General features: G+C 38.0%; 1 protein-coding gene across 2 annotated transcripts in view; it reads right to left on the bottom strand.

The window, feature by feature from the left end:
- The window catches only part of LOC146556742 (glypican-6-like), a 78,159-nt gene that overhangs the window by 18,934 nt on the left and 33,423 nt on the right, over positions 1-25,802 (bottom strand). Inside the window, exons 4-7 of one of the 2 annotated variants that reach the window (XM_085248917.1) lie at positions 24,432-24,597; positions 9,666-9,796; positions 8,882-9,025; positions 7,868-7,897 (exon numbers count right to left, since the gene is read on the bottom strand). In XM_085248917.1, coding sequence (XP_085105043.1) covers positions 7,868-7,897; positions 8,882-9,025; positions 9,666-9,796; positions 24,432-24,597 — 471 coding nt within the window. The remainder of the gene's footprint in view (positions 1-7,867; positions 7,898-8,881; positions 9,026-9,665; positions 9,797-24,431; positions 24,598-25,802) is intronic. The other variant, XM_085248918.1, reaches the window with a different exon arrangement.

Here is a 25,802-nt window from a genome sequence, read left to right as displayed (position 1 = left end):
ATAACAAGAAATCCTAGTGTATAAATGCTAAGTTGGGATGCTGTGTAAAACGTAAATACAATGCAAAGATTTGCATGTCTCATAAATACATATTTATTTCACTATAGGCCATAGAAAAACATGTCATAAACATAAAGGACTGCATTAAGATAATTCACCATTAAAAAACTGCAATTTTGAATTTGATGGTAAATGTCTAAAAGAAGTTGGTACAGGGCCAATGTGGACCACTGTGTATCATCCCCTCTTGTTTTAACAACAGTCTGTAAACATCTGGGAAGTGAGGAGACAAGTGTTTGGACTTCTGGGATAGGAATGTTGTCCCACTCTTGTCTAATATAGGATTCTAGCTGCTCAACAGTTCTGGGTTGTGTTTGCCATATTTTTCCATTTCATGGTCCACCAAATGTTTTTAAACTGGTCAAAGATCTGGACTGCAGACAGACCAGTTCATTGCTCAGACTTTTGTAATAGATGCAGTAAATACTACGTAGTTTAGTCTTAGTTTGTCTTGCTGAAATATGCAGGGTCTTCCCTAGAAAACTATATAAGAGTATATGCTGCTGAAAAACCTGTTTAAATCTTTCAGCACTGCGAATGTGGATGGCACAGTGAACTGAGTTCACAGACAGTGATTACTGGAAGTGTTCCTAAGCCCATGCTGAGATTTCCACAATAGAATCACTCCCGGTTTTAATGCAGTGATGCCTGAGGGCCCAAAGGTCATGGCCATGATATTGATTTTCAGCCTTCCCTTTTGAACACAGAGATTTCTCCCAATTCCCTGAATCTTTTGATGAAATTACATACTCTAGAGGACAGAATTTTCAGATTGTTTACTGTCATTATGCAGTCACATAACAAAATTCTGTGTGGTAATTAGCTTATAACCAGACACGATTAAAAAGACAGAGAATGACAATGAACAAATATACACAATAGGGAAACAATTATAATGTGGCGTTGGCGTTACAAAGTGTCTAGCACATGTATCGGCCCTTTAAAGCGTGAGGTGTGTATGTGTGTCTGTATGCGTGGTAGGGTGGGGTGATAGAGTTCAGAGCTCCGGGAAAGAAGCTGTTCCTCAGTCTGTTGGTTCTTGTTTTTATGGTCCTATACCTTCTTCCAAAAGGCAAACAGTTTATTACTTGGGTGGGTGGGGTCTGCAGCAATGCAGCTGGCCTTCTTTTGGACACGGTCAGCATACACTGAGTCCATGTCTGTGAGAGGATTTCCCACAATCCCCTGTGCTGTTCTCACTGCCCAAGCCAAGTGCTTTCTGTCTTGTTTCGTGCAGCTGCCATACTATACTGACATACTGAGACAGAGGATGCTTTCTGCTGTGGTTCTGCAGAAGTTTGCAGCAGGCTCAAGGGGAGCCCATCCCATTTATGGCTCCTGAGGAAAAGCAGCCTTTGCTGGACCTTCTTTACCAGGTGACATGTATTCAAGCTGTGATGTGAATGCCCACGAACATAAGGTTGTTTATCTATTCTACCTCCTCCCCGTGTACAAGGAGGGGAGCATGTTATGTGTTGTCGACCCCTTGCAGTCACCCCACAATGAGTCTTCTGGTCATGCTGGTGTTCAGGACCAGGTTGTTTGGACATCCTCTCCGTAATGAGCCTCATCATCATCTGATATGAGACCCAGTACAATGGTGTTGTCTGCAAAACTCACAAAGTTATTTGTAGAGTGGGTGGCAGTGTAGTCAATAGTGCCAAGAGGTCTGGGCTGAGTGCACAACTCTGCTGTGCACCTGTAATCAGGGCCAGTGTGGATGATGTACTGTCCTCTATTCTCACTACCTGAGGCTTGTTGGAGAGAAAGTCCTTGATCCAACAGCACAGTGAATAGTAACCAGGCTGTGAAGCTTCAGTGCTAGTTCATCTGTGATTACTGTATTAAACGCAGAGCTGAAGTCAACGAATAGCATCATCAACATCCGTTAATATGCTGCAGGTGAGACAGAGCTCCCCGCATAGGTGGACCGATGACTGTCCAGAACAGTAGTTTAGGATGATCCTCTCAAAGCACATTATAATTACCCGGGAGTCAGTCTCAACAATTTTATTTTATCGAACATTATTCTGAATTTGTTTGACACTTTGTGGAGCCTGTTTTTTTTTTTTTTTTTGCAGATTGGTAAACTGCTTCTCTGAGATGCTCTTTTTATAACCAATCATGTTACTGACCTCCTCCAGCTGTTTAGCTTTCCTACCTTTTGCTACCTCCATCCCAATTATGTTAGATATGTTGCAGCCATCACTTCAAACGATAACACACGAGTTAGCCGTTTTCATGAAAAAGCAAAATGCCTTTTTAAATGTGACATGTTTTCTATAATATGGGCTTGTGAGATTTCCAAATCATTGCAATCTGTTTTTACACTTTTTACATTTAACCAAGCTTTTGGGGAATTTAGTTTGGAGATTTCAGCTAATCACAGTGAAACCATTATACAACTTATGCAGGAGTTCTGACAAGTATATTTTCGCAGAACCACAGGCTCATAGCTTGCGGTGTTGCTGCCCAAGTGCTATGTTCCCTAACCACTCGGTCATCGGGTCACCTGCCGCAGTTGATTGTTGACTTTGGCTTTCAAAAACATTTGCTCTATGCAGCGGTGGAAAAAGAGGAAAGAAAAAGAGGAGCTATAATTTATTTACAATTATAGCTTTTCCATTTGACGTGTGCACTCATCAAGCGATTTTGTTTGTGTGCAGGGGAAAAAACAAAAAAGTAATTGCTGATTTTGAATATTAAGGAATGTTGAAGAAACAAACATATTGGTGGAGGCATGATTTTACAAGTGCCATTTGTAATGCAAAATAGGGAGCGCTCAAGTTCAGAACAGGGTATTTTGTTCCCCCCTTTTTTCTGTCTGTTGTTACTCTGCGATTTACTTTCCGTTTGTAAGATTCTTGTGGCAAAATACCCTTGTCTAATGTGAAATGAACCAGCTCAAACAAATCTCAGAGTTGTGGTAAATAAACCAAGTAAATGATGTTTGTGTTTTTAAAATTCAACAAATTCCAGGATGGGAAGGAGGGGGAGGACTTGTTTTGCCAAATTATTTCATTTATTAATAATCAGTCATTATGTGCATGGATTAATTTTTTTAATATAAAAATATAATCTCTAATATTTCCAAAACATCTTCTGAAACCTATGCAAAAAGAGGGTCCAGTACTATGTGCACAAACTCATGGATCAAAGGCTTTATTTTATTTTTTAGTGTTCCCTAATGGCTCTTTCCACAGTCTAGCCTTGTTTGTGCCCTGCACTCACTGTTGTGCTATATTGCCATACATATAAATTGCGAACCATGCATTACACAAGGGGACAAAAAAGGACCTATAAAACTACACTAAATTGAACTGCACAAAAACTTGTTACAAATGTCAAATTAAAAGCTCCACTTCTTATCTTTAATGCACCTCTGAGCCTGACAGTGTGTTGTGCCTTTATCCCCTCTTTTGACTTTAAAATCTCCATTTCTCTCCGAGCTTTGAGGGTGTGTGCTCTGACAGAATGTCAGGCAATTAAACAGTCATGGCTCATTGAGCTGGAGGTGGGCCTGCTCCTCCAGGCTCCTCTATAGGCAACAGAAGAAATGAACACAAGCACTCCCTGCCATCCCTTCCTCATTCTTTGACTTGCAAACTTAGCAGTGAATCTAAACAAGAAGTTGTTATCAAAGGACACTTTAAACTGCTGTCAACTTTCACTGGGCTGAGCAGTGTTACTGTCGTGGGTAATTATCTCGTGCAAGAATGTAAACGAGAACAGTGTGTGGGACAACAAAGATGTGTTCTCACAGGGTACCCAGTCATGTCCCTGCTGCGAGATGAACACATAAATGCAGCCACAGTAATGATGGCAGGAGACAGCTGCTAGCTGTACCTTTACACCACTAAGCACTAAGGTAACAAGGCAGCAGTTTCAGTTTATATATACAGCACATACTGTAAAAATCTTGGAGTAAGACCAAAGTGCTTTACAACTCTACCAAGCTACAGAAGGCTGCTATCGTTTGACATTTGTGCTTGTGTATTCTTTTTCTTTTCTTGCTTTGATGTGAAGAGAATTGTGACCAAACTTTCAGTGAGGAAAAGTTGTACTGTGATACAAACGTATTTTGGTACAGCACTGCAGCATTACAGCATACAGTGTAGGGTAAGAGATTATTTCATAAACACTACTGGACAGTTGATTTTCATAAATCCATTTGCACTAGAACCTACTCAACTCGATGTGATTTTTAGTGTTTTCCATTAGGTAGCAGTGCCTGGTACAAGGTACTTTTTTCGTATCTGACTGGCCAGTCATCACTCGATGAGTCATGAGAGCGACTCCTTCACAAAAATCAGACCTTTTCCTTTTCTGAAACCTGACGATGAGGAAAATGGCTGCACAAAAACCAACACTGCGGTCCCCGAGAGTGACAAAAAGCCACAGACTGAACAGCTAGTTTACCATCGCCTGTGTTGTATTTGTGTCACATAAAAACGACGTCACAGGACTTTTTGCTGTGTTGCTATAATGACCAATGATTCTCAACTGTAATGGAAAATAATAATACCAAGTAGAGTCGAGTCGAGCTGAGTCAAATCGAGCAGATATTAGTGGAAAAGAGGCTATAAAGAAGTCCTGGTAACTTAAGTTCAATGGACTTTGTTTAACTTTTGTACTATGTGTTCAGTCAAGTTTTCAGAATTAACTATTTACATATATTTATAAATGTATTATACCTAACCTCAGCAGTGACACATATCTAACAAACCAGGAGTACTGTAACATATACCTGCAGGCGGTTACGGTTATAGGCTGTTACCTCAACTGCAGAACTTTGACAGAATCATCAGACTTCTCAGGAGGTAGAAATGTACAAATAAACAAACACTTTGTCACAGATCCACTCGTGCATTTTAGGACAATTTTTTTTCACATGGTCTCGCTTGCCAACATTAGATTACTGGCTGGATGCTAACAACCAGTTTTACACAGTTAGAGGTTTGACAGCTGGAGGTAAAATGCAGGACTTCACAGCAGATGAATGAGACATCTAAAACACATTCACTCGTCCAAGGTACACCACTGCACACTAAATCAGGTATCAAAAGTATATTGTGTCAATATTGTGTCATTGTCCAAAGGTATTTGGACAATGACACAATATTTGTAGCTTTGCTTATGCACACCTCCTCAGTAGATTTCAAATCCACCAATCAAGATGTCATTTAAGAGCAGACTTTAATCCTTATTGCAACATTTTTTATAAATCTTCTGAAATTTTTAAATGCTCAAAAGTAATTGAACAAAGACAATTTTAAAGATAAGGACTGTTAGTAATACTTGAATGAAGGTCTAGAGCTCATGGACATCACAACTCATTTTTTCCTTCCTTGAGATGCAAGGACTTTACTGCTTTTACCTTCTGTTTCTGAAAGTTCTAGACTTCAATCAGATCCTGATACTTAATATACAGCCAGGTATTATTATAGATTTTTCCCCCATTGTACTGTAAATAAGTGAACTGCATCAACACACTTTGATTCTGTATGTGAATTTGCTTCCACTTGTTATTTGTCCAGCATTTCTCTTGCTTCATGTTTTCCAAATTGTCTATCAATGTTTTGCCAAAACCAAACAGATTCACAAGACTAAAGATGGGAAAGATCACAACAGCATCAATAGGCTTCTGATCATAAGGGTATATGGGTACAAAAGAGAGCCATTCTACTAACAGCAGTAGGTGCAGTGGCTGTCTTTTGCTTGCTTTTTGTGCAACACAGCATTGAAAAACTGAAGCAAAACTTCACACAAGGATCTTTCCAGAGAATGTTTTAGTTTAAAATGGGATTATGTATAAATAGCTCCTGACTTCATGTCTGTGCATTTTAAGGTTTTTGCATTTTATTTTGTGAGATGAAATGACACATGAAAAAACTGAAAGTTTAGATGTCACTTCTGCTGTGAAAAGACACAAAAGGAAAAATCATATTGCAGTGATAATTCCTAAAATGACATTTTAGGAATCTCATATTTTATGAGATCAGACTGCACAGCTGACCGCTCAATATATATGTCTGGTGTCCAAGAACAAACAATACCCCAGGAAGAACAAAAAACTGCAAGATGAAATAAGCCTGATGAATAATGGCATCACATTCTAGGTTGGGCAGATTAAAATACATTTCTTTGGATCATTTTGGAACCTGGATGTCTAAAACCAGATTAGGAGTACTACAGTGATGACAAAACATGGAAAAAGGAGTATACTGATATGATGTTCTTGAGTATATACCAAATGAAGACATAATTCTCAGTCTCAAGAAGCATCGCATTCCAGACATAACTCGAAATTCCTCATCTATTTTAAAATGGAAAGCAGACCAACACAAGTTAAAAAGAATGATCTTGAATTACTTGGGTTATAGCCCACGCCTTTATAGATGAATTTTTAGTGTTTTTAGTGAAAACATTGTCTGTCTGGTCAGCATCAAGCACGAGGCAGACAAAGTCTCCTTAAACAACTGACTGAAGCAGCTATGTGGTAAAGAGACAGCTATTCCCAACTGGGAATTAGTGGAGATCTAAAATAAAGCTAAAAGGACAGGATATGCCCATCAAATTGGTTGAATTATGCAAATGTTAAACTTAATACAACGCTTTATACAACATATCTTATTCACCCACAAGCACTATTTTCTAGACTTATGTTCTTTCTATCTAACAGTCATACACATTCATACTCCAGTGAGTGCATTGCGAGTTCAGTTGGCAGACTGGAGCAACGAGAGATCGAACCACCAAGTTCCCGATGAGCTACTCTAACTCGTGAGGTAGCGCCCCCACCTCACCCAGCCACACATATCTGTGGCAAGTATAGTTTTGATTTTGAACTGGAACAGTGGACATGAGTTGGACAAAACTAAAAGATAAGTCAAGAATCTTTCTTTATTTTTCATAAGCCAAACATCACATGGTACAGCCTATTATAGAAAACCCACAATTTGCAGCATTCTGTGGCCAGATCAGCATGGATTCCTCAGGCATGTTGATAATAGAATTTTCTGCTCATGTAAACTGGTTTAGTAATAGTATGTCAAAAAATAAGCCCTTGCCACTGAGCTCCATTTTGCGAGAAGCTCTAAGGAGGCTTATTGCCTAGTTATTCGGGAGCAGTCTGGTGCCCCCGTATCACTGTACCATTATAGCTGCTGCTGCTCGTAACACTCCCCCACCAAGACTTCACAGCTCTCCCTTCTGTCAGCTGTGACGGAGCAGGTCATTTGCTGACTGGTTGGGATCCTTGTGGAGTTGACTCTATTAGCTACAGAAATGAGAGTTTTGGACTAGGATGTGTCTCGAATAGATGCGGCGGTTGATGAACGTTTGTGTTGGATCTCGGAGAGGCATCTTGACTAGCTGAGAACACCGTGGCATGTGTTCAACAATCCCTGCGGTGTTAGCCACTCAACTGTAAAACGCTGTGCTTAACAGCTGACACTTCTGATGCCACGATATACCACATTATCAAGCTTCGAAGAGTTTTGCATTAGAGCACCTTATAAATCACAGGAAACATTTTAATGAGAGTATTTGACATTGAATCCCTTGGGAGATGAAAATGAGAGTATGACACTTAGCACACCAAGTGCTGCATACCACTGGGATTTACAAGTCCCAATGCTTGCTTGCTAGAAATCTCTAATGCTTTGAATACAGCATTAGAGGAGTGTGTGTGCATCCCCATCCACACAATAAAAAAAAAAACACAATTTCTCCTTGCAGTTAATGCATAAAACAGTGCAAGATAACGGTCCCAGCAAAAACATAAGTATAAAATGTTGAACCTTACACTGTGTTGCATCGCATTCCAAACAATCCTCTGGTTTGCAGCATAAAGGCAGGGAAACAGAAAGTCTTAATTAATTCAGCGTAGGTGGGAGAAATCACTGACGGACATATAACGCTTAAAAGCCAACTGCTGTATATAAGACATCAAAAATGCATCGAGAATGAATTAGATGAAGTGCAAAAACATAATTAGGACTGAATAAAACAAATAGCTCATTTGTTGTTGTGGGATTTCAAGAGCCAGATGGCAAAAAAAGGCTGCTTTTCAAATTATGTACCCATTAACTAAATAACCTATTATTAACCTCACACAGAGAACTAAGACATTCGATTTGGCAGGTTTTAAAAACTATGAGAAATGAGGCTGCCATTCACCAAAACAGACTGAATAATTTTCTCCTTTTCAAGGTTAAATATTACAAGCATAGCGGAAACATTTTGAAAAGATTCAATGCGAAAGGCCAGGTATAAGAGAGGAAGGGTAAAAGGAAGTAATGCTGCAGGAGTAATACACAATCAGAGCTGTCTCTCAGCCAAATTGGACTGCCACCCCCATGTTAACCTTTACCCCGATGCAGCATTTTAGGTCTCAAGGTTCTTTGAGATGGAAATTCATGTATCAAGATCCTATTGAACAAACATACAGATTATCTGACAGAAAATAAAGGTGCGCCTTCAAGAAGGAATTGATATGGTCAGCCTCACAAAAATCTATCCATCTCCCTTCTTCCCCTTCTCTGTTTGCCAAGTGCACGGGGATGAGAAGGGCAGTGAATGCAGTACATCACACCTTCCCATGCCGTCTTTGGGTAAAGCTGTTGATTCGTTAACAAACACAAATCGATAGAAAGGTCTGAATGGAGGACAAGTACAAAGAATTAATTTCCGGCTCCGGGGGCTTACCATGGCAAATCACCAGCTTTAATCAACAGTGTCAAGTCAAAAAGATAAATGATGTTTACACTGAAGCAGTGTCTTGTCTGAAAACAGAAAGCATTGGCTTTTGTCTTCTTACCAGTCTGTCTAGGCTTGTGCCAGTTGCAGTGGTAGGCCTCTCCTCTGGGCTGTAGGGCCTGAAGCGGGCGTTGAACACATCCGAAACACCACGAGCAGACCTAGTGATTCCTGCGGGTTTTGGCTGACCACAGCCTTGAAAAACCTACAATTACAAGAACATGGGTACCCAACTGTCAACAGTTTAAATTACTTGGGATGCAGAAAATAGGTAAAATACACTGTTTGGATAAGGTCTTGTGAATGATTCACCCCTGACTACCGGTGTGACAGTGCTTTACGTCAAGTTGAGGCAACCATGTTGATAGGTGATCCGACTAGGAGCTGTGACCAGTGCTATTTAAGTTTGTTGAGTTAAATTTTTACGGGCTTCTGGTAAAACACCACATATACTTAAGCCATAAACAAAACGGCATCTGGTGCATGGGAAAGGCAACTGAGCATTTAGTTTTGAATTGGAACGGGCATCTAATTCAGTGTAGGCAGAAAAATATTCTTCCTCCTTTCTGTCTACAATTTTGTGGGCAAAGAAAAATGCAGTAAAACACAGGAAACACATTAACTACTGTTAGTTGAACTAAGATTATCTGACCAACTTGAAACATATAATTCAAATACAAGACCTAAATTTGGACTTAATTAGAATGTGTTGTAATCCACACCTTAGTCACAGCCCAGTATGACTTCCAGCAAAGCTTATTCCTCATTTTGTGACGAAGTTGGACTTCGTCAGCCTGTCTGAAGTGTTACTTTGGTTCTTAGAGAAATGTACCTAATTGACATACCCTGTAGGAGACCTGGGCACTGTTATCTTGCATAATCATGATGGCCTCTGAAATCTTGACATCAATAGGCTCCATGACAGATTCAATGTTGAAAGGTCCCTCTAGCCTCTGCGCCACCAGCAGCATGGCATCTGTTATATAAAAAAAAGGTGTGGTGTTGGAGGAAGAAGAGCAAAGGTGCAAACACACAGTTGGTAAAGTGCTCACAGACAAAAATAACTGTCAGTACAGCAACTATTAAAAAAAAATGACTGCACTGCAAGGTCCATCTCAAATTACAAAGGCCTGTTTACATGCTTGGTAAACGTAGCAGTCCAATAATAGTAAAGAACACACTGCAAGAAAAATACTGTATGATTGACACAATGCCAGAAATTCATTGTGAAAACAGAAACCACAATCATCAAGTACAAAGAAAAGTCTCCACTCATGTCCCTGAATTCATTTACATTGCAGTGCTGCTCAATTCAGTGGTGTGCAATTGCAATGGGTCTTTATTTAGGTGCCAGCTATAACTGCTCACATTTTGTTTATGTGGGTTTGTGTTTCCAAACGCAGTGCATAGTTTTATCTAACTGGTAAATTAAAAAATGCTTTTGAATATTTTTCTCTTTATTTTGAAGCTGCTTTCAGTTGATTGTGTTTTGGGCTCTTTTGGTTTTCACAGAAGGTGAAAAACAACAGAAAAAGTAATAAAATGGTACTAATTGTACTAATGGTGCAATGCTATGCCTACCTCTGATTAATATTGAAGCAATTAATTGACTGGAAAAAATATGTCAACCTCCCTAGGAATTTTTAATTCATTATTTATGAAAACACACACACACACACACACACACACACACACACACACACACACACACACACACACACACACACACACACACACACACACACACACACTTCCGTTCAGGTTTAAAAGTGCAGATATGTTTCCTCTCTTTGGCTTACATCTCTGCAGATGAGCACATAAACAAACATGACAATATTTGCTATATTGTCATGGAGCTTTTTACAAAAAGGACACAAACGGTTTACAATTTGCAAACTACTACATCTTCTTTTCTGATTGCTGCACAGTATTGTCATTTACCACCTTCCCATCTCAGACTGCAAGCACACTTACGGAGCATGAATGCTTCTTGAGGCAAATTCAATTTTTATGTCAACTCAATCAAGTCTACAAAATGCTGTTAGGCTCCATGTAGTGAATAGTGCTGATGAGTAATTGATTTAATAGAACTTTTGAAAGCCAAGCACTTATTTACATATGCTGTGAAAAAGGTCAATGGCTCATTAATATTGTGTGGACACAAGCCAGAGGGCCTTGTTGAACATGATACACTTAACATATCATCTGCACTTGTTTTCATCGTTTTTAATGAACATATTTGCAAGCTTTTCAAAAGGATGTTGCATTCACATGATCTAATATGTACAACTCTGTATGGTTCACATTGCACAGTACCTCAGACTAATTAGGCAAACTGCTGTTGCCCTTTAAAGGCTCACTGAGTAAACTGAAACACTGCTAATGTTGATTTATATCGATGTGCTAGAGTCTGTACGGTGGCAGCTCTGAGTTTGACTGCCGTGCCACAGGTAACTGGACATCACCAAACCACTCATTCATAGCTAAAGGCCCATTTCTGCAGACAGTACAGAACATGCATCTCCATCCACAAACCAGAAGGCTGGTTTGTGGATAAGTACTCCACAATTACTTTGTACCTAAATATAATAATCCTGTCATTTGGAGACTTCAGAAACAATGATGTCTCACTGTACATGCTCCATGACTCCCTTAACAGTTTATTTTATCTGTATCAAAATTCCAAAAGTAGCTTGTTGGTTTTTGAAGAATAAATTATGTATTTCTTTTGGCTTGCTACTCCAACCGCCCCACCCATCATAGGAAAATAAAATAATGTATTCCCAAACTGTGAAGGAATAGATAACATTCCATGGGGAACAGACCAAAAATGGCGACTGAAAAGAAAACATTAAAAAAAATAATTGACCTTACACAAAAAGCCAGCTGCAGACATGAGAAAACATACTGTAGTGCAAATATTGTACATACACCCCCCCCCCCCCCCCCCCGGACACACACAAAACAAACAAATGAAAAGAAGAATATCTAAATTACACTTTAGTGCTTTGATAGCAGACCTGTCCAGCTTTTCATTCTTCTGGGACCTTAGATCACTAATGGCAGGGGAAAAAAGCTGAGAAACATTAGCTCAGCTCTGCTTCCATTTCCTTTCCAATTATGTCAAAGTCAGAGCCTTTGAAGAGCCCCTCTGTTTGTTTACACTGTGAATTGCAAATGGCCTGTGATTCTTGCTGAGATCTTAATATACAGATTACATCAGTGCCAAATGGTTTTCTACAGCAGCACTTCAAGTGCACAACTGTGTAACCATATGGTCTAAGTGTAAAAAAAAACACCTGCAATGGCCAAAGAAAAAATATTTTTGCTGTTTGTCTATTAGCAGCCATGGCAATCATTTTTAGAAAAGTATTTTTTAACAGCGTACTGCAGTTTAGTTTGACTGCTTTCTTTTTGTGTCCTTATATTCCTTAAAAAAAAAAATCTGAACGTAGCATTTCCATATTGTTTGTTATTTAATGTGATTATAATGCAAATTCATTCAACTGCCCCAGGTATGTCTGCTCACAAAAACAAACACAGGTAAAAGTATATCTAAATTCAAGCTTAAAAGCTCTCAGTTGCAAATACTGAAAATTTAGGTCAGCAGCGCCAACTGGGAGCAACTTGTATTTCATCACAGGAGAAAAGAAGAGTGCCTCCAGGATCAAAAACGATGGCAATCTTTCCCAGCAGTGGTGACTTATCTGCAACTTATCAGATGGGCTCAACAAACAGAGAGCTAGCCCGGGAACTTTGTCTTTATACACAGCTGAGGGAAAGCAGAGAGTGTCACGGGGGGAGGCAGGGAAAGAAGAAAGCCGGAGAATAAGATGTGGTTCTGGGTTGAGTGAGGCTAGGACTATAGCTGTGTCCTATAGAGAGATGGGCTCCTGCGCTACATGTGAAAAACTCTGCCTACATGGAGAATTAATGACTCTCATTTATGAGGAGTGCAGGAAGTCCAGTCCACTGTGGCACAGCTGCCACTCTGAGCCAAATTTTCCCTGCATCACTTTTGCGCCACTGAGATAGGCTACTGGCCAGCCAGAGGAAATCTTGTTATCAACACGACACAGCCATGCAAATAGACATATCTTGTCCTATTCTGAGCAGGGGTTTTTACAGCTGTGACTTACTGGATAGAGACACAGAAATCTAAAAGACACCATGCCTCGAAACCACAGCACGAGGCAATTATTTTTAATTCAAATTGGAGGTTAATATTTCAGTTTGTGATATGAAACATGCTTATTTGCCCCGCCTTACTCTTGCCTCTGCCTCTTTATCGAGATTGATGTCCACTTAAATTCAGGCTATGTCAGCCAGCAGCAACCTCCAGCAGACAAGGACAAATAAGGAAAGTGAACAAGCCCATCTATGGCTCTTTGCCTGTGAAGAGTTCCACAGGATGAAAAATGGCTCTAGTGTGATTTGGATTCTGTAAAGCATACCTCATCTGTGGTTCAGTCAACCAACTAATAGTGCTATGAAACAGTATAAAAATGGAAAGGAAGAAAAAAAAAAAGAGGCATATTGTCCCTTGGACACATAGTCATGATCAAGAAAAGGAGTCCTTGAACATAGACATATGTGCACAGCCCAGGGTTTAATAGCCATAAAGAAAAAAAATGTATCAAGTATTATGATTTATTTTATTTTGTTTGTTTGTTTGCTTTTTATATCAAATGTTAAAAATGTCTTTAACGGGCTACTTAAAAAAAACAAAAACTGACCCCTCTTTTCCCAAAAGAGTAGTCTACCAACTTTTAGACGTTTTGGTTCATTAATCATTTGATAAAGACTATAAAGGCACACAAGGCAATATTTAGAAAAGCTGGGGCCTAAATCTTAACCCTAAATAAAAAAATCTTTTACTAGAGATCATTTCCTCTGCTGCTAACATGAGGCAAAACCCCCCCCAAAAACAATCTTGTACACATCTAGTGCAAGATTAGATAAGACAGTCAAGATTAACAATATCCTGACTTTTTCCTTAGCGTCCTTAGGAGATTGACAAATCTATGCACACAATTTGGAGTAAAATGTAGAGGATGTAAAATTTCGATGCAGGAGACAGGCAGGATTCACGGGAAGGAAGCCTTTTTATGAGGCTGAGTGCAAAAAGTACACACAAAACAAAACAATATCCAAAAAAAGGCGACACAAAATTAAAACCACAAGTCACATGATGAAAGACAGGACAGAATTACAGTCACTGAGACAGAGACCAAAGGTAACGCAGTACTTTTTATGCCCAACAGGGTAATCAAGAATCGGAAGCAGGATGCTAACGAGACACAGCTGAAGACAATCAAGATGATGACACAAGTGGGGAGATGTAAGCGAGAAACAGTAACTACAGCGGGAAACAGATACATGCATGAACTTCACATATTGAGATTGATACATGAGGAACAAAAAGCAAATGGTTTTGTACCCTTTTAATTGATTTTGTACAGTTTTTTTCACTCCTCTAAGGATTTAGTTTAATGATTTATTGGTGTTTTTTATGCACTATAACTAAAAAAAAGTGAAATTCTTTATCTGAACCTTGTTTGTTTATTTGGTGATTACAAAAATTTGCCTTTTAACCGCTATAGAAAAGCAGTTAGCAGGCAACACAGAGAACTGCCTTCTAATCCGCAGCATTTTTGCCATGTCATTGTGACATATGTTAGCATTTCAGTGTTAGCCCCAGTGGTCTTTTGATCTAAACGCTAACAGAGAGTCAGTCAAATAGCTCTGTCTTGTACAAAAACAAAGCCTGAATCATTTAGCATAATTCATGTTCAGTGATGATGGCAGCAATCTAAAACAGTAGGCAAGACATAAGATGCAAAACCCAAGAGCAACATTGACAATGTACTGCATGGCTAATCAAACTAAGAGACACAATCCGATAACGAGCTATTCACAATCAGATCGTGTTACTAATGGGGCTGGAGATATCATGAAATTTTGTGTATGGTTTGCTGACTGGACTGTTTCTAGTATTTTGCCCACAATTATGTTGAAGCCAGCCTTTCCTGTTCTCACTTTGTAGCCTCATGTTGCAGGGTGCATCACAATGCTCAGATGTGATCTGGACAGGCCATGCAGCTCAGACAATATTCCTGTCTTTCTGCAGGTTTCTAATTACACAGGTGGGAAGAGAATATGTAATTAGATCCACTCAACCACATCTTCATGTAACTGTGAGTGATTAGACAAGCAAATAACTATAAAACAGAATGTAAATTAATGTCCCTACAGATGCCAGTGCACACAAACCTCCAAATGTTCACCCGGTGCTGCCTTAAGAAAAGCACAGTATGTTCTACATTATTTGACTTCTGCAGGCAAATGACACACAAGGGTGGTACAGGCTGTCAGTACTCGGTCAGAAGAAAGTCCTGTGTAAGGAAGTTATTATGTAATATAGTGTCTTCAGCTCTTAGTTTTAAAGGTTTTCTCACAGCTAGGTTTCTACATTTTATACACACAGACACTAAAATTCACAAATGTCATTTTAGATTAATATTAAAGATAACTGCAATTTCTGGTAAGCTAAAATAAAAATCTATCTTTAGCAACTTTAAATAGGAAAACAAAGCTATTTCTGTTTAGCTGGCAAATATAAATAATTATTTAGATTTAATCTGGAAACATGCAATTTTAGAGGAAACAGTCATAAAGGTTTATTTGTTAAACTCTTTCAAGGCAACTGTTCTATAATTAATTATGTTTAATTTTTTAATCACCTTTTACAGTGATAAGTTGGCAGTGGTACTCAAATAAGCCATTTTTATGTACTTTATATGCTCGGTTACATTGTTATTCCTGAAATGAAAACCTTTAACACTATTTGTTTTTAATAGTAAAAAGCAGAAATCAATAAGTTTGCTTTTTTTGTAAATCTCTGCGCTAACCCCAAGAACTTATTCGATGACCTCCAAGAAAAAAGGAGACAGAAAACTACCTTTAATATGATGTGTGCCTAATAACACATCTGACTGTGCAATCAGTGCTACTGGTGATTGAAAATCAGAATGTGAAACTCAGCCACGGGTATTTATATTTAGCTGACATTTCAGATCCCGGAGAGCTGAAGTTTAATTGAATATGTAGAGATCTCATATATAACAGGCTATCAATGTCTTCACTTTTCACAAGGCCCAATTTGTAAAAAAATAAAATTATTATCAGTGTGTCAGATGAGTGGCATGCTCTGGTGCTGTTTTTCCTTCGTCCTGTGTGGTCTTAATTTCCATCCCTGAACAGCAGTGATATAGAACTGCTGTGCCTGAAAGCCATTTACCTACACCTGTGGAGTTAAATGGATGTATAATGGCTGTCTGCTCTGTCTAATCGTTGTGGCTTGTCTTAGAACCCTTTGGCAAAAGGTTAATAAAAGCCCAGAGCTATATGAATTTTTTTTTTCCATTTGAAAAATGCAGAATACTCTAAGTCTGCAACGATTATTATCACGCAAAAATAACCTGACCATTTATTTAAATGCTTTTAATCACATGTTCTGTAAAGTTCCAGGAAAAGCGTAGCTGTTTGCTTTGTTTCCAGTCTTTGAGTTGATAAGCAGTTATGATTTAACAATATATTAAAACATTCATTTTTCTTTACATACACTTTTGCATGGATGGAACCGTTCAAGTGTGGCATAAGTGGAAATACTTTTCCTCAAGTAAAGACTCCTAATATTAAGATATTATTTCTTGGGAGATTGCAGTCACAGGTTATTTCTTGGCTGTCACGACCATTCACAGAGTTCCATTTGCAATAGTGCATCCACACATAGACAATTTTCATTACTCGAGATGAGTTTTAGCTTTTTCAGTGCAGCTCGCCCACTCAAACGCTCAGTTTTCTTTTCCTTTGTCACATGAGATGAAGAGTTGCTTCAATCTATTTTTAAAAAAGTAATACCATTAAATTAAATTCCAATGAGTAACAGAAATATCGAATCACTAAAGGTGACCATGTCTAAAATGCTTTCAATGGGCAAATTCTAGGGCGAGGTCACCAAACCGGGTCGGATTTGTGTTTGACCCATTCGGTTTGGCTGCCAACTTGCATCACCCAGTTGATCTAAAATAGAATAGCTTAATTTTAGTGAAATGGAAGCGTGTGATTTCTATCAGTGTTTCGAATTTCTGCTGGTTAGACCATAAAATTCTAATCTTTTCAGTGTCCTTGTGTGTAGAAACTTTTTGTGTGGTCTGAGTTTCAGCCATGGGCTGTCCACTCTCAGTGAGTACAGATTTTATTTTCCCTTTTCTGTCAATATTTTATTCATGATGATTTTTTTTTTAAAACAAAAAGAAAGGGTTTGTTGCTGTCTTGAATTTCAATAAACAGTTTGTAGCTGGATACAGTTACCAAGTGAAACAAATCACCTAATTAAAAAGAAATGAGCAGATAGAATCGATAGAGATCACTTCCAATGTGGAGACATTTCTCTCTCAAGAGGGAAAGTGAGCGAGCAACAGAAGCCAGTAAACATCGAGGCAACTATATTAGGGAAAGAAAAAAATACAGAACGAAAAACAAAAACCTGGCACTGATAACCAGTTCACGTTGGACTGACTTTAGTCCAGTGGCAAGTCGCTGTAAGCATCTCAATATGCGGGAGACTAGGTTCCATCACAGGTATAATACAATGTGATAATGGCACATATTGCATGATCTAAATCACAGAGCACAATATTTATCTCCAGGGCATGCGATTGTGTGACTGATATTTAAAACATCTGAGAAGTAGGAGACATCAATTTGTGCAGACAGCCTGATTAAAAAATAGTTAAAAACATCAAAGCATTATTCAACAGAAAGAATATTTGAAGAGTTAAAAAATGCACAAAGACAAATAAACGCTGTCAAAGCAATGCTAAATAGGCAATCTATCTAAAAAGCAGCATGATCTATGCATCCTACGTGCATCCTGACTGTATTCAGTGCAGCCTTTGATTGTGGTGAACAGCCTGACAGCTGTTCCTCAGTCGCTCCATGCTTCAGCTAATTCGTGTAATTAAAATCTAATCCTACCTTTAATCTCATCAAATTGCTCGCAGACTGCTTTTGAAAAAGGCGTGTTTATTATGATAAATGGTGTATAGAAAGCAACTACAAATTATTTGACAAAATAAACTGTTTTTTCATTACATTTATCATAACAATAAGGTTTTGTGTGGATACAGTAGCTGGCATCTTTTTTCCCATATTGGATGCAGTGAGCAAGTCTTGTCTGTAGGGGTGGAATTGTGAGAAATCAGCAAGGATTTGTTCTCCAGTGGGAACAAACGGATTAGAGACTGGCTACTCAGCAGCAGAGTCCATTTAATCTACTGAATGATTTATTTTGATTTGATTTATTCAGCGTAACATTAAAGAAGAAATAGATATCGCAGCATGGCATTAAAAACGATATTTATTAAAACCATAACTATCCATTTAGTTCCTACATGAAAAATATTATGTTGTATTCACAGTAGAAGCATGGCTGATTGATTCATATGAATGCTATTGTTCATGTTCTGTCAAGTGAAGTTCTAAGAACAGCATCTTTCCAAATTAATGTGAAATGACAACATGATATCAACATATTTAAATCGGATATTAGCGGAGCTTGTGAGAAGCTCTAGCCTCTAAATTAAGTCTCTTGGTCAGATTTTAGTTACTTGTCTAATTAATCTCTTGCTTAGAGGCAAACACAGCAAGCACACGTTCAATGCTATTTGTGTAAAGGAGAGAAAACTTTCAAGATCTCCTCACTGGGATGCATCTGCATTCCTCTGTCTCATGAACAGAAATATAAAGGAAAAATATGATTGTGGAGGGCAATTTTTCCTGTCACTTTTTTAATACTCTAGCCTTAACAGCAAATAATTGTTTTCGAACATAACATCAAAGAAAACATCCAAAAGCGAGGAAGTTGAACCAGTTATTTTTTCTCTCTCCTCCTGTGAAAGTGCGGTACAAAAGTAGCGCTTTCTAAACATTTCACATTTCCGAGGAGCAGTGCGGCTGCTCTTCGTACACACATCTGTTTTAGTTTGCTTCTGGCGATGCCATAACAGTCACTCTCAGCCTCACACTCATATTGTAGATAAATGGAGGTAAGGCTGTGAACTGGCCTTTTTTTCCTCTCTCTCTCTCTCTCTCTCTCTCTCTCTCTCTCTCTCTCTCAATTTCTGTCACGAGTTTGAATTTATTTAATCAGAGGGTGTTATTTCCTGCAGTGTTGTGAGGAAAATTGTCACTATCAAGGGCACAGCCTCCAGGTGTAAAGGATTTCTCCCTCTTTGGTTGGATTAGTTCTCACCTCCCCAGTATCTTGAACATAAAGCTGGTCTGAATAGATGCCACAAGAATCAAGATGAATATCGCAGCTTGAAGTCCGCAACAGTATGTGATAGCAGAAGGTGATCTGAGTTCATTCAAACCAAAGCTTCTTATTTCTAAGTAATAGCATAGTTGTGATCTACATGGGATTACATATTACAGTAATTTGTCTGCATGTGTAGAACATGAAATAACCTTCCTGACAATTTAACACCGAGAGACGAGTCAATACCGTTTTTTGTGGTTAGACTTCAAGCTAATTGAAAATCTTTCATCCCATAATGAGCATGAAATGTCAGAGCCAAAAGATATAGAACTGGCATTTAATCTGCACCAGGGAACAATAACCCAATTGACAAGTGCTCTAATAAAGACAAAATGAACATTGCTACAAAATTAATGGCAGAAATGTAAAACTGTGAAATTTAAGTGGCGCCATGTTAGAAATTAATTTTTTTAGTGAAGTAAATGTAGACATTCTATTGGATTTAGGAGTCCAACAGACTTGTTTGTTTTAAGAAAGCAGTCTTACTGGCAACTAACAATAGATAACATTCATGTTGTAATTTATTAGTAAAATTCGATAAACCAGACAGTGCAAATGCAACACAAACATCATTTAAAAAAAAAAATGTATATATTATTTTTACAATTCTCCCTGTTTTTGGCTGATAAGAAATTCAGGTAAAGTGAAATAGTGTCTATATTATCAGTGGGGGTGGGTATATTTATTTGTGAAATCTCTCTGTTACACTCCAAGGCTTCATTTTGGCAACTTCCTGTGACCCTGAACAGGATGCATGGTTTTGAAAATACACTGATTGAGATTAACAAGAGATTGACAGCTAGGATAAATAATATATGTGGCATTCTGAAATTGTGATGCTGTTACAGCTTGTGATGGTGCCCTGTTCTGTCGACTATAAAATGTGACAGATGTTTCTTACCAAACAATTTCACACGTTACTAAGCTTCAATGGCTGCAGCAACAGCAGGAGCAAAGGTACCAATAGGCAACCTGCAGTGTTGAATTTTTGATCATTCAATACTGGATCCTCAGTCAAAAATCCCACAAGCTGTAGGCAAAAGTTATTTTTGTTGCTTGAAAATTGCGAACAATCCTCAGTAAAGTATATTTAAGATGCAAGTCATGATTCCTAAACAATATTTTGGTTTGAACCTCAAAATAATCAGTTTCGTTATTTTGATTAAGTAAAAGCAACGAGTTTGAAATTATAAATAATTTTTCTATTAGTTGATAAACAGCAGTGCTTTCAATAACATAAATAAAATTACCGTGTTTTTTGGACTATAAGGTGCATCGGATTATAAGGCACACTGTCGATTTTGTCGATTCTGGGGGTAAAGCCCGGTCTGTTAAAGTAGGAAGGCTGAGGCATTTTCTCTGAGGCATTTGCCTTTTTACCAAAGGCGATAACAAGTTCCAGCATCTCCACCACCCCCTGTGAAAGGTCACAGGCTTGTTTTTGCAACAAATCAAAAGTGTGGACGATGCTCAGTCTAGAATCTTCTGCTGACAGATAGCGTAAGCTTTAAAAGATTTAAAAATAAACTAATAATTAAGTCAAAGTTGATCTAAAAAGGTTGGCAAAAATAATGATGTTAAAAAAATCCCATTACATACCCATAGGTGCAAGTGTGAATGTGATTTGATGTGGATTTGAAAGTGTTTGGATTGTTTGGTATTTGCAAAACCCATATTGCTGGACACTGCAAGGTGCAAAAAACGTCAATAAATCCAAATTTATTTATTTTTTGCACATGAATGACTGATGCCACAGAACATTTTTTCATGTGCACTGAGAGGTCCCTGATATGATGCTTTTGCATCATATCAGGGACCTCTCAATTGGAGTGTTATAAGAGTGCTTCCTTGAATTACAGCTATTCTTAAACAGTTCATGCGATACTTTTGTAAAAATCCATTGATTTAAAGATTAAAGTCTGCACTTCAATCATCTCTTAAATGCTTGATTTTGAATCTACTGTGGTGATTAACAAAGATTTACAAAATAATCCTAATAATCATTGTGGAATCCTTTTGTAGATTAAGCAATTTTTCAGCAACATTTAAATTACTGCTAAATTAAACTATCATCTTCAATATCTACTGCTTAATATACTTTCTTGAATAAAACGACTTTCTGTAACGTAGCACTGAAGGACTTACTGTGAATCAGCACTGAAGCTTTTACTCGTGCAGCTTTCAGCCTGTTTGAGCTGCTCATTGCTTTGATTTGCTGCTCCATACAGTCCCAGTAGATCTCACAAAGACTGGCAAACTTTGTGTAGATAAATCAAGGTCACAACTTAGACCAGATGGTTGTGCACTACAATGTCAGTACAATACTTCTAAGTGTCAAGATATGAGGAGCTGCTCACAAGAACTGAAGTGAACTGGAAAAAAAGAAAAACTTTTACAAGAATGACCTAAGTGTTAGGGCTCAAAATCTGTAATGGATTTATTTATTAGTGCAGATGAAAAAAAATATGCTCATGTTTTTTACTAAATATATTGTTCATATATCAATTCATCAACCAGCCCTATCATAAGAGGATTTGATTATTTTCATTTTTTTAAAGCAAGACAATTACCCAAACCTAAAATACAGAGATATTTTTCAGTAAAAACAGAAAGAATATGATTATTTTTAAATATTAATCTCCAGAAATAGATAGGAGTCATGTATAGTATGCACCAAGATGAAAACAGAAAACTTAATAGCTTGTACTAAAAAAAAGGCAATACAAACTTCTTAATCCATCTCCTGCTCACAACAGTCACATTTTCGCCATCATACTGTAGCTTTTGTTCAGGCCAATGGGCTGAGCCTATCTAGCTGACAGCAGGAACCATCATGCTGGGCATTCTATCAAATACCAAAATAAATATATAAATATTATATTTCTATTTGTATTCGTTGACTCTGAGTTGAACAATTTTCTATGGAACATAACTTCACAAAACTTGGCACTTCCTGCGGAGCATGTCTGCCCCATTACAAGTCACCATTTAGCCCAGCAGGAGAGCAGAATCCCATGAATAAAATCTTTTCACACAGGAATCATGATAGAAGAATGACAAATAGAGCACTTTCTTATCCAAAGGCCCAGCGAGTGTCAATGAAAGTGATGTTGTCAAAATATGATAATGACACGGCACCAGCTGCAGCCTCTCTAAAAATAGAAAGTCCAATTCTGCAATGCAACACAAGGATTTGTATATCCCCGCATACTGATGCAGTCAGCATTTTGACCTAAGCTGCCTTTCAATATTTTATTTATTAATTAATAATATTTCAATGAAATTATGGTGCTACCTACATCAAGAGTTCAATGCTGTGAAAGCACAGAAAAAACACCAAGACAGAAACATGTAATGTCTAATTTCATTTCAATGACTTTAACTGTGTGGAACTCTAATTCACACACAGTACTGTGCAAAAAATTTTGAGTCATACCTCATTTCTCTGTATTGAGCCAGACTTTGTTGTCATTTTCAAGTAGTTCTACAGGCCCTCTAAACATCTTTCAGACTTTATCTAAAGATGCTGGAATTTTCAGTCCAGCATGTCCACAGCTATCTGTAAAACATGGTGGAGGCTCTATGATGGTTTGGAGCTGCATTGTATCCAGCTGTGTTTAATTCCATCTAAACTGATGGAATTATTAATGCAAGAAATGCACTTTCAGATTAACCTGGGATGTAATACCATCTGGAAAGTGTCTGTTTAGCTTTATTTTTTAGCATGACAATGATAAACGCATTGCCAATTGACTAAAATCACACCTGGATAGAAAAAACACACAAGGTCAGTCTATGACATTCAGCCATAGACTGACCTCCCCAGAGCACTGACCTGAACATTGCTGAAGGAGTTTGGGATCATCTTGACAGATAATGGAAAGAAAAGGCAGCCAACATCCAAAGAAGAGCTTTGAATGTCCTCCAAGAAGCCTCAAGAACTATTTCTGTAGACTACTTAAAGAAATTACAATACAGGTTGCCTCAGAGAGTTCAGACTGTGTTGAAGAATGAAGGTGGTGATACAAAGCGTTGACTTTCAAGCTCATTAAAACTGTACAAACTTAAACTTATGCTTCATATACTGTATTTTTCTGGATGTTTGCATGTTTCAATATGCAGCTGCACCTATTTTCCATTTTCCTAGTAATGAAAAGAAATGATGACTGATTCAAGACTTGTGCAGTACTGTGGATTCAAACATTTTAGTGCTATGAATTTTGTTATATTTAAATATTCAGTATTGGAAGTGCTCCTCACAATGGGTCTATTATGCTTATTGCCATAGTAATCCGTAGACTCTTGTGGAAAAAAAATGTTTTGAGCACCCCTCCCTATGCCCACAGTTCCTTAAAGCTAACTTTCTTCTAATTGGCTGCTCACTGGAATCAGAAGGTTTGAACAGCAGGTGGTACTCTGCAGAGTAACCCTGCCATTAGTGAGATCCAGTAGCCAAAAGAGCCAAAAAACCTATGTGCAAACAGTCTTGTTTTACACTACATATTGGCCTATACTATACACTATATATTACTTACATATATGCTGACCTCATTATGTGAAACTTTGGCCATGTTTAATATAAGCATCCACTACCAGGCCACTTCACATAATTCCAATTATTCCGCCCTTTTCCTCTTGCTTCCTGAACACATAGGTCTCACCGTGCCTAAAGCATCTTTGCTTTATGATTAAGGTTTGAGCAAAACAAAGCAATATTTGTAATATTAACATTTAATCCAGTTACTCTCTGTAATTTAAAAGGTTTACAGCTTTTGCCTACGTCACCCAAAACAACACCCCAGTGTGCAGCTTTCAGCTTACTTTTTTAACTGCTTTCAAAGCACAGTTACAGTTCTCTGGTCTACACCAGGGAGTTTAAAAGATTATTCAACTCATACTATTATCTGTCCAGCTTTAAAGCAATTCGTGTCACTTTTTGGTATGCAATTAAAATATAACCCTGTGTATAGCAGCAAAAAGGAAAAGCTAAAAGTGATGGTGTAAGTGAAAATTTCAATCTGCTTTACTGTGAGTGCTCATGTGATGTAACATGCTTTCTCTGCTTTTCTCCCACATCCATTAGTTCAATTCAGTCATATTATAAAACCATATGCCCAGACATGAATTTATAGCAACACATTTAATTGGTATGTTACTTTAGAAATAATAGAACAGCAGAGTCGAGGTTAAAATAAAAATGGCTGGGGAAGTGGTTGAAAAGACTCACCGATGTACTGGTTCCACTCTGGGTCCAAATCAGCTTGATTGGCCAGGCAGCCCTTCATGACATTCAGGCAGTAATTCTTACAAGGCTTTACTCCTGGCATACTCTGACAAAAGGGGCAATACAGCATCTTTGTCACTGCTCGAATACATGCTGGAGTGCTGCTAACCTGCAAGGACACAGAATGTGACAGCGGTCATTAGTATCTAGTAGCACCTACGAAATATATGGTAATTATAAATCTATTTTATTAAAGTAACTGTGCCAGTTAAAGAATTTTGAGTAATTTATAACAAGAAAACTGTCCAGTAGAAAACTTTTGCAAAGTTTTACCATAATGCTATTGTCCTATTGTCAAAAAAAGTTTCAGTTATTAATCAGCAAAGGCCCTAGAGAGAGACCGTTTTTGCTGACTGAAGACTTAAAGAACGTTCTTATGCAATCAGTCACTGCCGATGAACACTTCACATAGGATAATTTGGCTTGCAATTAAACCACAAGTCTTTAAATAAAGTCAAATATCTATTTCCCCACTCTATGGAATATAATTTCTATTTTAAAATGTAGGGTTATGTCACTAATGAAAAAGTAAAAATCCAAGCTAATAAAGAAGACAAAAGTGGCAAAGTAGAAAAATCTGCTTTCATAGATAACCTGATAAACTGTCTCCATGTATGAAAACACATACAAGCATTGATAGTAATAGGCTAACAGCTGCAGGAAACAGACAATTAAACACCTCTGAAATGCATTATGTTACAGTGACTGCATGTATAGATATTGAAGATGATAAACAGTGAAGCAAGAGATAAGATGCACCTTTGTTTGTTTCAGCTTTTCACTACAGTTTGTTTAACAGATAACCGATGCGACTCAAAAACAGGGTTATTTTAATAAGTTAATAGGACAAATTATGACATACAACTAGTGACCACTTTGTTAGGTACGTCTATTCAGTCGCTTCTTAATGCAAATATCTAATCAGCCAATCACGTGGCAGCAACTTTTTGGTTATTGTTGGCAGTGTAATGGTATGGAGGGTTCCTTAGTACAAGCTGAGAATGGTTTAAATATCATAGACTCTCTGAGTTCTGTTCTTGATCATGTTTAACCCTTCATGACCACAGTGTACCACAGTGCACCAGTGTATCTTCTGATAGCTGCCGCCAGCAGGATAACTCACGATACCATGGAATGGCATCATGTGTTTTTTTTTCCCCCAGACAAAACCACACATCCCTGCCAGATGAAGTGAATTCAACCCTTCATTACCACAACCTCTCATGTTCCAAATGTTATTTTGATTTGATTGTAAATTACTAATCCTTCCAGATGCCCATTGGAAGCTGCAGAAGTACCCTCTAGGGTACAAAA

Source organism: Mchenga conophoros, linkage group LG16 (genome assembly GCF_057382185.1).
Source record: "Mchenga conophoros isolate Kocher_MC1m ecotype Shallow Benthic linkage group LG16, M_conophoros_male_GT1.1, whole genome shotgun sequence".
NCBI classification, from domain to species: Eukaryota; Metazoa; Chordata; class Actinopteri; order Cichliformes; family Cichlidae; genus Mchenga; species Mchenga conophoros.
Note: the sequence above shows the minus strand (reverse complement) of the source record. Positions and strands in the feature narration are given on the sequence as shown.